The sequence below is a fragment of the Aythya ferina genome, assembly GCF_964211825.1.
Source record: "Aythya ferina genome assembly, chromosome: 1".
Lineage (NCBI taxonomy): Eukaryota > Metazoa > Chordata > Aves > Anseriformes > Anatidae > Aythya > Aythya ferina.
The window spans coordinates 171409882-171422886 of NC_140296.1; the positions used below are offsets into that span (position 1 = coordinate 171409882).

The window sequence follows — 13005 nt, forward strand, 5'->3', positions numbered from 1 at the left end:
GAGTCAATATTAAACAGCAGCGAAGCTCCTCTGATATCTACATCACTGACTCTTTACGTGGCAAGAAGCGTAATGAGACATTGCAGTATGCTACAAAGAAGTACCGAAGCGAATTGGGATTGTGGCCCAATCTTTTTCCCTCTGTGATCTCAGGTCACTTCAAGTTCAAGTCAAGCATCAGGCGATGTACTCTTGCTGCTCTGCTGTGAGCACACCGCAGGGTGCTGCTTCATCAAATGACGGCAGAGCCCAGGAAGGAGGAGAACTCTGCACCCGTGTGAAGGTAACTGGGTGAGTGGTTCTGGTGGTGGGAGACATGCTCTGCATCCAAGGGGATTTCAGCTCGCAGCATTTTCACATTCAATCTTCTTAAATATGTAGATAAATGCAAATGAAACACTGAGGAAGTGTTATCCCAGCTGTGTGGGCCTGTTATTAAGGAAAGAAGTTAGGGAACTTCCCTAAAGCCTTGTGAGCAGGGAAAAGTCTGTTCTCCATGTTTGGGGTAGAGGTGTGAAACCAGTTTGTGTGCGTGCGCATCTGTATCAGAGACCTGGCACAGCTGCTGTTCTTATCCTTGCAGGGATTCGAAAGCAAGTGATTGTGCTGCAGATAGGAGAAGTGAAAAATGATGTAGCGGCAATTTAATCAAGTGGCAGCTAAAATATAGGGGTTATTACTCTATAAAATGCTCTACAAGCTCACCAAAGGAAACTTGATGTTTACTGATTCATTTAAAGAAAGTGGTACTGAAACAGTAACTGTTGTGAAAATTGCTGTCTACAACTACCTGCAGGGAGGTTGCAGCAAGGAGGGTGTCAGTCTCTTTTCTCAGGTGAGAAGGGATAGGACACGAGGAAATGGTCTCAGATCACACCACGGGAGGGTTATGTTGAGCATTACGAACAATTTCTTTACGGAGAGAGTGGTCAAGTGTTGGAACAGGCTGCCCAGGGAAGTGGTGAAATCCCTTGAGCTATTTAACAGACATGTCTATGGGGTGCTAAAGGACACGGTTTAGTGCTGAGACTCTGTAGGTTGACCATTAGACTTGATGATCCTGAAGGTCTTTCCCACCCTCTGTGATTCTGAGACCCCCCAGAGCCCCTCTGCTAGAAGTGACCAGCCATCTTCCTGTGCAATGCTGTCCCACCAGGACACACCACCTGATGAAATCCATAATGTTCCCTGAATATTTCATTCTAGGAAGAGCGGAAAAAAAGTGTTCTGCTTAAGCAGCTGTACTTTAAATATGATTTTGCAATGAAATACATGTATCATATGTATGAAAGTATGAAAGAATTGTAGCAAAACAATGCAATAAGACAAAGTTCAGAAGTTTAATTCAGGGAGAGGTGGCAGAGAGTCTTTTGTCCATTTTTTAAAAATTATGGAAAACATATTTTGGTTTGTACAATTTGCTGTGAAAGGGGAAAGTCTGTTACAAGGCGGCTTTGTAGCTCTCTCTGCATTTCTAAATGCTTTGTTTTAAGTCCTGTATTAACGAGGTGTTCAGCTGTGCAAGAAATATTATTTTTCTCAGTTTGTGGTTCACCTTTTCATTGCTTCAACTTGTTTGCGATATGGTAACTTCACAGTCCAGCCTTCTTTCATTTAGATTTTAGATACAAAAAGCATTCATAAAGATGCAATGTAGAGTTAATATCTAATACATAGAATGAGGGATGTGATTGCAGTTTTTGAGTCTCCTGAAGGACCATGGGACCAATTGGCTGGCTTGGTGTTTGAGTCTGGAATAGAGGGAGTCACTTGTGAAATAACCAGGCAGAATTTAGCAGAATCTAGTCAGGGGTTATTGGCTGCTTTGTTGCAGGCCGTTTGGAGTGTTTCTGCTTTATCAAAAGCCAAATGGTGTATTTTAGAGCACAAGCCAACAGACAATGCCCTACATTTCCACACAGGTTAACTTGCTTGCTGCTTGGGCTGGATATGAAGTTTCCCTTCTGCTCAGGACACACAAAACCCTGTGGTGGCCAAAGGCCAGTGTTGTTGCCATGAAATGTGCAATATCCAGGTCTCTTTACCAGGTAAACCCTACAGAAAACCCACATGAACCATGGACAGTTATTAGGAACTGAATCCAGTCCTTTGCTGAGCTAGCAAGGTGTGGTCTGACTCCTACAGCATTCGGATGCTGCTGTACCTTGGACCATATCAGTTGAGATTCAGTGTACACAGAATGGTTTAGGTTGGAAGGGACCTTAAATACCATTTAGTTCCAACCCCTTTCCAGTGACACCTTTCTCTAGATGCAGTTGCCCAAAGCCACACCCAGCCTGGCCTTGAACACTTACAGGGATGGGGCTTCCACAGCTTCTTTGAGTAACATACTCAAATATGTGTCACCATGCTGATAGCGAAAAATGTCATCCTTGTATCTATTCTAAATCCACCCTCTTCCAGTTTAAAACCATTGTCCCTATTGCTACATGCCCTTGTGAAAACTCTCCCCCCCAGCTTCCTTATAAGCTTCTTCTATATACTGGAAGGCTGTGCTGAGGTTTCTCCGGAGCCTTCTCTTCTCCAGTTTGAACAACTCCAGGTGAGCACTGGATGGAGATCTTGGTGCCTGGAGCCACCCTGGCCTGAGCTGTGCCATCCCCAGCACACAGCTGCTCAGGCACGTTTGGTTCTTGGCCAGTGGCTGGGGACAGGGGACAGCTGCTGGGAGCACTGTAGGGCCTGGGATGGCCTTTTTTTTTTTTTTTTTTTTTTTATTTCTTCACAAAAATAATGGAAATGTTGGGAAAATTGAAATTATCTGTAGGGCTTGCTTTTTTTTTGCATCAATTTAATTTAACTAAGAGAAAAAGAGATTAGCAGAGTTATTCCATGGTTAGCTAGGTTTCTGGGAGAATTATGGTTAGTTCAGTGTAACAATGGATGTGTCTAATAATGGAGATGGCACCAAAACATGCACAAAAATTCTATTTGAATACTTGAGCCTGCTGGAACACCTCTAAAATAAGAAAAGGTAAAAATAGCGAAATAGCAAACACCGACACTGCTGACTTGTAAACAGAAAATCAAGTTACTTCTGTAGGGGTCAACACTGAGACCTGATATTGCAATGCAAACACAAAATACAGAAAAAAAAAAATAAGCTTAGGCTTCTGTAAAAAAGTTTGTAAAAAAGTGTCTGTGGCTTCCCTGAACATACACATTTTCATGAAGGCACTTCATGGATTTGTACAGATACGAAAGGCGTTTAGGCCTACCATATGTAAGAAATATATTTATTCCTAGACTTCTGGTTTCTGGAAAAATAAGTACTTTTTTGATGCTCAGAGCATTTTGAAGGGCCAAGGTGTAAGGGCGGAATCAAAGCAAACATTGTTCAGGCCCATTACTCATGTTGCACCGGGGCTTTTCACCTGAACTTCTGTTTGGTCTCCTCTGGAAGTTCCTCATTTTGTTGATCTACGTTAGGGGCAAGAAAATAAAGCCCTGTCAGTGGCAGGCTTTTGTTTCTCCTGGCTTCTGGGTCGCTGCCTGCAGCTTTCACAAACCCCAACCAAGCAGAGCCGGGAAGGTTTCAATGCCCAGTGTTGCTCCTTGTGCCTGACCTTGGGTTTCTTCTGGACTCCTCCAGGTACCTGGACACCAGAAGAGAAGCAAAACCCCAGTCATGCTCCTGCGCTGTCCTGATTTCCAGCGGTGTGGTGGCTGCTGTTCCAGGTCCAGCAGCAGCAGAGGAGCAGCCCTCTGGTGGCTTCAGCAGCACCCTCACTCACAGGGCTGCAGGTGGGACCATGTCTGGCTGGAGAAAGCTGGGCACGAGGGTGGGGTGGTCCTGTGGGTGGGGGACGACCCCGCACTGCTGCCCACCGACGTGCTCCTCTCACCTGGCAGGGTGTGCAGGGCAGGCAGGGCTGACCGCATCGCCCTATTTTCTCACCCCAAAATGAAACAGGGTAAAAAGTAAAAAATGAAGCAGGAATTTCAGAGTGTACCCATCTCTTTGCTGCTGAGTGATGATGTGTGCATATATGTGTTTTGGCGTTGTTATTGTTGTTTCTGAAGGAGAATAAAGGAGAATTTGGAATTAACTCTGTGAATTGCCAGCCCCAGATTAGCCATGTTTCAATTCCTGATTGTAATCTTGTGTATAAACAGATTTTGTTCATGACAAATGGGATTTAACCAGAAAATTAGCTTTTTGGTGTACATAACAATTTAAAAAAATAGTCTGGATGATAGGTCTGAAATTATTTTTGACACGCTCTTGGAGTAGTGCTGAAGAAAAAAACATCCAAAGAGCTGAGAGAAATGTTGCAGCGAAGTTCAGCTTCATGTGAGAGTACTGCCGGGAACGCTGTTGTGTTCACCTCACTGGTCACGGTGCCATTGGTGTATGATCATAGTGGGTATCTCTGTAGACATTGTAGTCAGGAAGAAAAAGGTGAGAACCTATCGGATGCGTTACACTGACCCGTGCAGTTGGCTCACAGCACTCAGCATTTCTTGGTCAAGGCTGTGAAGGATTTCAGACATTTTCCACCTTTGGCACACTTTAAATGAACACTTCATGACTCTGCTGACAGTCTCCTTGTTAATGTTTCAGTGATATCAATAAGCCATTGTTAGAAAAATGACTCTTTCAATGCCTATTTTGCTCCCTTGCAGAGCAGAGCAGGTCTCAGTGATTTGGCTCTCCTGGACAGTAATTCATTCAAATAAATGTAAATCACCTTTTTGCATTGTTGGGCCAGTGCTTACAGCTTCCAGTGCAGACAATGCAGGTGGCAGGCACTGAGCAGGAGATGAGCGTGCCCCATGTCAGCACGAGCAGGCCGCGCTGGGTCTGGTGGAGCCGTGCTGCCATCTTGAGCGCCGCCACTGCCGATTCCAGTCCCACAAGTCTGCAGCCTCCTCTGTGGAGCACACATTTTCCATCTTCATGTTTTACAGCCCAGTTTGCTTCACCTTGCGCTTCCCACTGTTATTTTGCGTCTACGGGTTGTTAATTGAAAACCAGCCAGGCACGGCCCCCAGGCCGAGAAGCAGCTGCTGCTGGTCCTGCTGGGCCGCCTGGTGCTCGCCACAGCGTGGGGTGGAAACCTGCCTGCCAGCTGCCCCCTGGGCGCCTGCATTCATGCCCTGGCATTCTTAACCTAGGCAAAGTCAACGTTTCTTTGTCATTTCGTGGAAGGGGTGATGCTCCTACCAAGAAGGACGGCGCTTTCCTGCAGCATTGCTAGTTAATGCTGGGTCTGGTCTCAGCTGCTCCCCATGGAGCCCTGCCTCTGGACAAAGTGAGGGCTCGTCCCTCTGAGCAGCGGGGACTTCACCAGCCCAGCTGTGGCTCCTCCTGTGCGGGGCCACGAAGGAACAAACTCCACATCTCTGCGAGGAGAACTGGGACGGGGCGCCAGGCTTTCGAGTTATTCTGAGTTTTCCTGGGGCTGGCTGACCAGGAGTTTTGAGTCCTGGAGCTGCAAGTGGCCTGAAGCAGGCATTTTCAGGGGTGACCTGGTGAGCTCAGTGTACCACTTCTACTGCTGCTCATTTTCTGTCCCGTGAATATACTTTTCTCCAAGCAACAAACCCTCACTCCTGTTGCTTTGCAGAGTGCTATTAGGGCCGGCGGCTCCTTGTCCCCCTGCCAAACCCTCTGTCCCCTGGCGGCAAGGCTTGCTTTCACTGCAAAACCTGGGAGCAAACTAGAAAATCCGAACAGCACAACAGCAGAACTCCACTACCAAGACAAACAACAGGAGGAGGCTGCCCTTCTTGTGATTTCCCATTTGTTTTGAAATAGATTGAAAGCTGCCAGAGAAGCCTCTCTCCCCAGCAGACTGAGGGCTGACTGTGAAAATTAGGTTATGCTTCCTCTGGGCTACGCAGGACCTTGAATGAGGCCTGACCTGTGCCTCCCCTTTCTGCGGCTCTCAGCCGGCTTTTGTGCGGCAGAGGACAAGGCGAAATACCTAAAGTAGGTCACTGGACATGGGGATACGAAGGCTGGCCCCACAGGCTGGCAGACGAGCCCCCCACCAAGGACTCGTGTTCCCGTGGATTTTCCAGCGGCACCAGGAGGGAAAGCTTTGCTCCAAGCAGTGGTGTGACCCCTGCCTCTCCTCCCTTCCTGCCAGGCAGGCGGTGGTCATCCATTTTTTTTTTAATTATTATTATTATTTCTTTTAAGCAAGGTTTGGAAATACTTTTCCATCTCCTCATTTTCCCTTTGGGGAGTGGGCAAGTGGTGTCAGGGTGTGGGGTGAACCCAATGGGAGGTGGTGGGGGTCTCTGCAGGCAGGCGTGGGGACAGGGCATGGCCACCCCCGATGGCTTTTTCCCCCTACTGTGCAAGGTCCGGGGCTCCTTGCAGAGGTGGGCCTCAGAAATGGAGGGGTTTGGGTGAGCTTGGGATGGTGCCCTGCAAATTCAGGAGCAAGCATTTCTTTGGGCCAGGGTGGTGCTGGGACCTGATGGGGCGGGGTGAGAGGCGCTGGTTGTTTTCTCTGTATGTGGAAGGTGAAGGCAAATCGACAATCTGCACCAGGCAGACTGGAGGTTTACCCATGGAAACTAGACGCAGAGACAGAACTATCTTCTTTATTATAAAGATACACTATGAGGAACAAACCTGAATGTATACTGAAGCTTGTAATGGTACATGCCAAAATGTACAGTACTATACATAAAAGTGCATTGTCACAACAGATTAACAGTACATTTCTCTTCCAGAACCATGAAGTATCCATGTTTTCATTTGTTCTTCGAGGATGGAAGGAATGCAATGGGAATGCAGCCATACACAAACAGGGAAGGATGCAATGGAAATGCAACAGTACAAGAGCAAGGCTAAAGCTCCTCTAAAATTTAAAGGCACTTTCACATGTACATACTACAGATGTACATTGACACAATTAGGTAACAGTCAACAAGCAGAAAGCTACCAGTACTGCGATTTATCAAACTTGACAGTAAAGGACAATACTGATTTGATTAGGTGTGCAGGAGTTACCCTTTAGTACGTCTGTAGTTGTATCGGTCTTTCCTGTTACATATCCACCTACTATACTTTTAAGTATCTATAATAACCATCAAACTACACATTTAACTGTGTGAATGCACTAATGTGGATGCATTCACTAAATGCACTGCTTCTAATATTTTTTTTTCTGCTAAACAATTTCTAATATAAGCATTATGGAGTCCAGTACAGTTACTTAAACATACAAAATTCCCTATGCAATTTAAAGATACAGGTATCCATCTCAATTATGCCAGGTAGGTTATCTTAGGAACACTAGACTAAAACTGCACTCAAATGACGGCTGAAATTCCAGTTTGTTCCACTGATTTGAAGAGAGGGGGGAACTGCTCGCATGTATCTTCTGGTCCTGAAGAGGTGAGCAGACCCTACGGACCAGCACTAACTGGGCTGGAGATGCACTGCTCGAGCTGCACAGCCCACGCTGGGGGATTTTGCAGCTAACCTGGGTAGATTCCAGCCTGCAGCTGGGGGCTGATGGGTTTGCAAACGTCAGGATGGGTGGGAAGAGCCCTGACAGGTTGGCTCACCGGTGCAGTTCCTGGGATGCTTTTCACACCTGGGGCTTTGAATTGCCCATCTACAGAGAGGAAACCACAGCAGGTGTAAGTTGGTCATAAATCTCAGCACCTCAGTAATTGTCTATCAAATGTCCTCACTACTCCTCCCCTCCCAAACGGAGTTGTTTGCATGTTGTGAGGGGGACGACCTAAAGCTTTGCAATGGTGAGATCTTAAATAATGCGTGGAAAGACAGATCTTACTCAAAGCCTGTTGTGCTCCTCTAGCTGAACCACAGCGGATTTTCCTTCCCCCATCTTCTTCACCAAAACTTATTTTATGGGTTGGATGCTGGAAACTATATTCACAGAAATAACGTTATGGCTTACTGTTGCAACGTATGATTAGTTCACGTGTAACAGCCCAACAGCAGAGCACTGAGCGAGGCTGACAGCCCTCACTCACACACAGACACAAGAAAGGTATTTATTCCTGTCAGTAAAATGAGGGGGAAAGGTTATGGAAAACTGGAGTCAGCTTGAATCTAGGTGGTAGCAAATCATCTGCCCGTCCTGCGAGTGACCCCTGCCCAGCTGGCAGGAGGCCGTCTGTCCTCGGAGAGCCCCTTTTGTGCAGTCAGCACAACCCAGGCAATGTGCACGGTGCTTGCGCTGCGTAAGGCAACCTGCAGAGCTGGGTCAGCTCGAAACTCTGACTGTCACAACTCAGATCACGCTTTTAATTGGATGCTGAGCAGTAAAGTCAACGGGAAACTTTGCTGAATTACTGTGTAGTTGATCCTTTTAATCTCCCTTCAGCCTACCTGATGGACCAACAGATTCGCATACTCCCCAGAGCCTGGCTCGCTGAACTATGAGCTTTAAATGAATTTAGCTTTTGTGAGAAATGTGGTATCAGGGAATGAGGGTCTGTCTTTGTGGGAAAAGCTATTACAGTGGATGGCAAGAGGAGTTTCTGGATACTATCCTGGAGATGTGCTTTAGCTGTGACCTGAAATGATGCTTTTTGATCAGTGAGAGCAACGTGATCTCCAGATCTATTCAGCGCTCATCTCCGGTGAGACTGCCAACAAGAAAGCTAAAACTTGGTGCCAATTGTGAGAGTTGTGAGGGTTTTCTTTTTTGTGTGTGTGTCTTAAGTAAGACGTGGCCTGAGATGACTTACACGTTCCACACAGACACTTAATCCTCACATGCTAGATTTCAGCTCTTACTAACCTGCTTGAGATTTGGTTTGGTGACCTAGAAATGAGAGTTTCCACTTCCCCCGGTACCCCCCTCCCCACCCCTTAGTTTTGTGCAGGATTTGGTATTACGTAATTATAGTCAGACTGTGAAATATGGTACAACGTGGCAAGCTGTTTGTGATCCGTGTTGATTTTATTACAAATGGTGCAGCATCAAGTTTTCAAGTAAGTCTACGTTGTGTTTTTTCTTTTTTTAATGATGCACAATTGTCCAGTTTTTCTTTTAATTGAAACCATACAAAATACAAATGCCCATGTTAATGTAGCTAGTTTCAGACAATACATTCAAAAACACTGAAAAACAAAGCCTCTCCAGTTATAAACATGAACCAAATGGTGTTATGGAGCCCTGACTTCTATCGTTAATCCATTCCTTTCCCTAGCATACCCCAGCCGGGCACCGTGGGTGGCTGGGCTTTCTACATTGTGCAAGATTTGTCTGCTGGACCCTGGGAAGGAGGGGAAGGCCCTATGCTAGGATTTGTTTTTGGAAGAACAATAGGTTTTGGCCTAAGAGCAGGAGGTTTCAGCTGCACTCCCATTCTAGGGGCCACCATGGGCTTGAAAGTACTCATGGTGTCACTGGAAGAACTAGTGCTACGGCGAATCTGGGGCTCAGAGCTCCGTAAAACTACACTATGGAGAGGGCTCAGCGACTCCGTGGAGGTGGCAGGGGTGGGGCTGTTCTTCATCTGCTCCAAGGTGTCCAGCACGACGTCCGGGGCGTGCTTCGCAGAGCTCTGCCGCTCCAGCTCGCGGAGCTCGTTCAGCGCCGTGTTCATCGTCTCCTCGATGTCCTGGGGCAGAGCACAGAGAGAGCAGCAAGTCACTGCTACTGAACGCACAGAGCAGGAGGGGCAGGGGAGGGGTGGAACATGCACCAGTTAATTTGCCAACCATCCTCTCTTCAACGAATACTGGAGTGCTAAAGCCAATTTGCATCATGCTTATTTGAAAGACACTGCAATTAACAAGACTGCAACTTTCGCTTAACATTACAAAGATTTAACCTGTTTATGTGGCACTAGAGAGTCAACATTCATCTAAAGAGTTAAAAAATCAATTGAGCCAAAACCTGGAAGCCATTTTATTCAGTGACTGTTAGGACAATGGATATTTGCTTTGCAGCATTTTTAACTGTGAAGATTTCTGTCATCTCTGGGGTAATGACAGCTGTAACGATTTTAGTCTGTTTGTTATCTCTTAGTTGATTGCAACCCTCATCTACTTCCTCAGGTGGTCAGGATCTGTACTGCCTCATAGGGATTATGAGCCAGGTTTTGTAAGGAAGTCAGGCTTGTGTGTCTATCACCTCTTCTCTCCTCCTGTTTCTGAGCTAAATTTTAAGCAGAAAAAAAAATTAAGATACCATTGTTCAGTGAGCTTTGATAAGAAACTTTTTTTTTCTTTTTTTTTTTCTTTTTTTTTTCTTTTTTTTTTTTTTTTCTGTCAGGATTTCCAGGACAAAGAATGAAAAAAAGCACCAAGACTAGTTTACTATTCAGTGGAGTTGAGATACGACTGAGATTGAATATCTGCTGTGCCCTGCTTGCTCACAGTAACTTGCATGTAGGTTAAACAAAGTTCAGATTCTTTCACTGCCAAATTATCACTAGTTTAGGCATGACAAAAAATAGCTTGAGCCAAACAGCACTGTGTGTGGTTCAAGAAACTAAATAAACAGCTTAGAGTAAAACAAAACAGTAACAACACTTAGATTTCCTGACTCTCTAGTACATGGTTCAGCTTTCTGACTCAACCGTGCCCCTTATGGCCCTCATTGGAAGCAGACTTTGAAACCAAGCATTGTCAGTACATTAAATTTTAAAACACGAGTGCCAGCCTTATTGGAAAATACTTTTGCAATCATACTGTACCCTCAGGGTACCCTAGTAATCATGTTATACTACCTAGACAAAGCCTGAGTTTTGAAGACAGTGGCATCAATTTGTTCAAGAGCTCACCGTTACCAGCTTTGTACAAGACCGATTTGATGGCCGCGGTGCTCCCTACTCCGTCCTTCTCATCTCTGTGCTGCCAGGAATGAGACTGCTTTGGTGCTCACACAGGGACAGTATTGCCCATGATTTATGCTGGTGCAAATTCTTGCATTTTATGCTCTTAGGAACAACTACAAGCATCAGATCAACACACTGTATGAACTACATATGAGCTGTATGAAAACTAAATATCCGCAAGACTCTGGAATGTAAATCCGTGCTCTAAATGTCAAAGGCTGTTACTAGCCAGTCAAAGCACTCTTCTGCATACCGTAATATTCAGAAATAATTGAACACTAATTACATGCACGTTAGATTAGGCCTGCCTTCATCAGAGCACACAGATTTACATAACTGTTGTAATCATACATCATCCTAGCGGTGTGTGTGGTGGAGACAATTTCATTATGGTATAAGAGGAAATAATTTCTTTTTATTGCTTCTGCAATGTCTATTCCCCTTGTGCTTCTCTATCCAGAATCCCTTAATGCATCTTCTTTCACATGCACTCTGTTTACAAAGCTAAGTAGGACATCCTCCTGCGCACACACCCCTACTACTGCCCGTGCTCTGTGCTGTGCTGTTCACTGCGATTTGCCCCTCAGGAAAGCAGAGAGAGCAGAAAAAACAAAGACACAAACCTGAGCTATCGACTCTGGGTCCAGTGGCTTATGGTCATTGAAGCCAGTGTACTGACCAGACGATGTCGATCTTCTAATGGGAGGGCTATCGATCTTCTTCAGGGAGTCGTGCCTGCTGATGTTGGTGAGGCTGCCGTGCCCAGGCCTACGCCTCCTCTCGGGGCTGTCTGCATTGAGGTTGCGGTTCTGCAGGAGGGCCCTGGGGCTGCAGTGAGTGGCCAGGTTGGGGGAACCCAGCTCCACGGAGGAGTTAGAGAGGGGGTGCGGCGGGTGTACGGGGCAGTGACCATCACTGCTTCTGCCGGGGCGTCTTAGAGGAGGCGGAGGTTCTGATCGCTTTCTTTGCCTGCACGAATGAAGAAGTGGTCATAGTACAAGTGGTGGTGACCCACCACAAGCACGTGGAGAAGTAAGTGTTGTGTTACCTGAGCTGTGAGTAGTGCTACTGAAACCCTGCCATCCTCAAGCTTACCTTCCTAAATACACATCGGAGTGGCGGTCAGTGGGAGAATTCATGTCCTTCGATGATGACTTGTCCTCAGTTATGGGTCCGCTGCTGGCCTCACTGTCTGCTTTTTGGCTCAGTGTGTCGGAGAAAGTATCATCCCTGAACAGAAGACATGGTGAGGTAAGAGGTCAGTGAGTTAGGTGTGACAGCGAGTGGCACTCCCGGATTTTAATCCCCATTAAGGAATTTCCTTAAGAAAAGCAAGCATGTTATAATGCACTGCAGCCTCTCCAGGCGTCCAAAAATCACTTACGGTCCTTCTGTTTATTGAGCTCTTTACGTTTCTGTTTACATGCAACCTTTATGTAAACAAACTGTCATCCTTGGCAAAGCACACATTTAATACAGTTTAATACTGTAAGAGTTCAGGGCTGCATTTCTCTAGTCCTTGCTATTCTGAAGTTAACTGTCAGCAGTTGCTGCACAGAGATAGCCCAATGAAAACAGGTGCAGCAGCAGCAGCCATCCCTTAATGTACTGGGAACACGTCCATGAACAAAGCAGTTTAACCTACTAGTGACTTTTGACTAAGAGACACCAATTCAGGACAACAAAGATGAAGCCATCCTGCTTAGAAGGCAAAAATTTAACCTATCTGAGCCCTCAAAGCACTGTCCCATTTGGAAATTACTTGTTAATTCCTTCAGTATGCTTTTGTACCCCCCGAGAACCTTGTTGTGCGAGACCCTGCTTACATATCCTGCACCACGATGTACTGGTGAGGGACGAGTCCGTCAATGCCGTTGTGCCTTCCTTCCCACCAGTCTTCAGAGGCTCGATGGTACAGGAGAAGGGAAGCTCCTTTTTTGAAAGAGAGCTCTCGTGCAGATCTTCCGACGTAGTCAAACTTGGCTATAGCTTCTATGGGCTCACACTCTGGGTAGGGAGGGAAAAAGAGTGGTTATCAGATCCCACACAGGCTTACCTCTACATTTTGGCCTCATAAAACCCTTCGATTGCATTTTCTCTGTGCTCACCCTTATTGAGCAGAACTGGCAGATCAGCTGAGCTAAGGCAGACTTCAAGCAGTGGTTATAATACATCCCTTGCAAAGAAACAGAAACAGTC

General features: G+C 46.1%; 1 protein-coding gene across 4 annotated transcripts in view; it reads right to left on the reverse strand.

The window, feature by feature from the left end:
• Positions 1-8900: 8900 nt before the first annotated feature.
• Positions 8901-13005, reverse strand: part of SRGAP1 (SLIT-ROBO Rho GTPase activating protein 1) — a 148659-nt gene continuing 144554 nt past the window's right edge. For all 4 annotated transcript variants that reach the window (XM_084506567.1, XM_084506568.1, XM_084506570.1 and 1 more), the window contains exons 19-22: positions 12633-12813; positions 11902-12036; positions 11430-11775; positions 8901-9585 (exon numbers count right to left, since the gene is read on the reverse strand). In XM_084506567.1, the coding sequence (XP_084362693.1) occupies positions 9208-9585; positions 11430-11775; positions 11902-12036; positions 12633-12813 (1040 nt within the window). In that variant the 3' untranslated portion in view covers positions 8901-9207. The remainder of the gene's footprint in view (positions 9586-11429; positions 11776-11901; positions 12037-12632; positions 12814-13005) is intronic.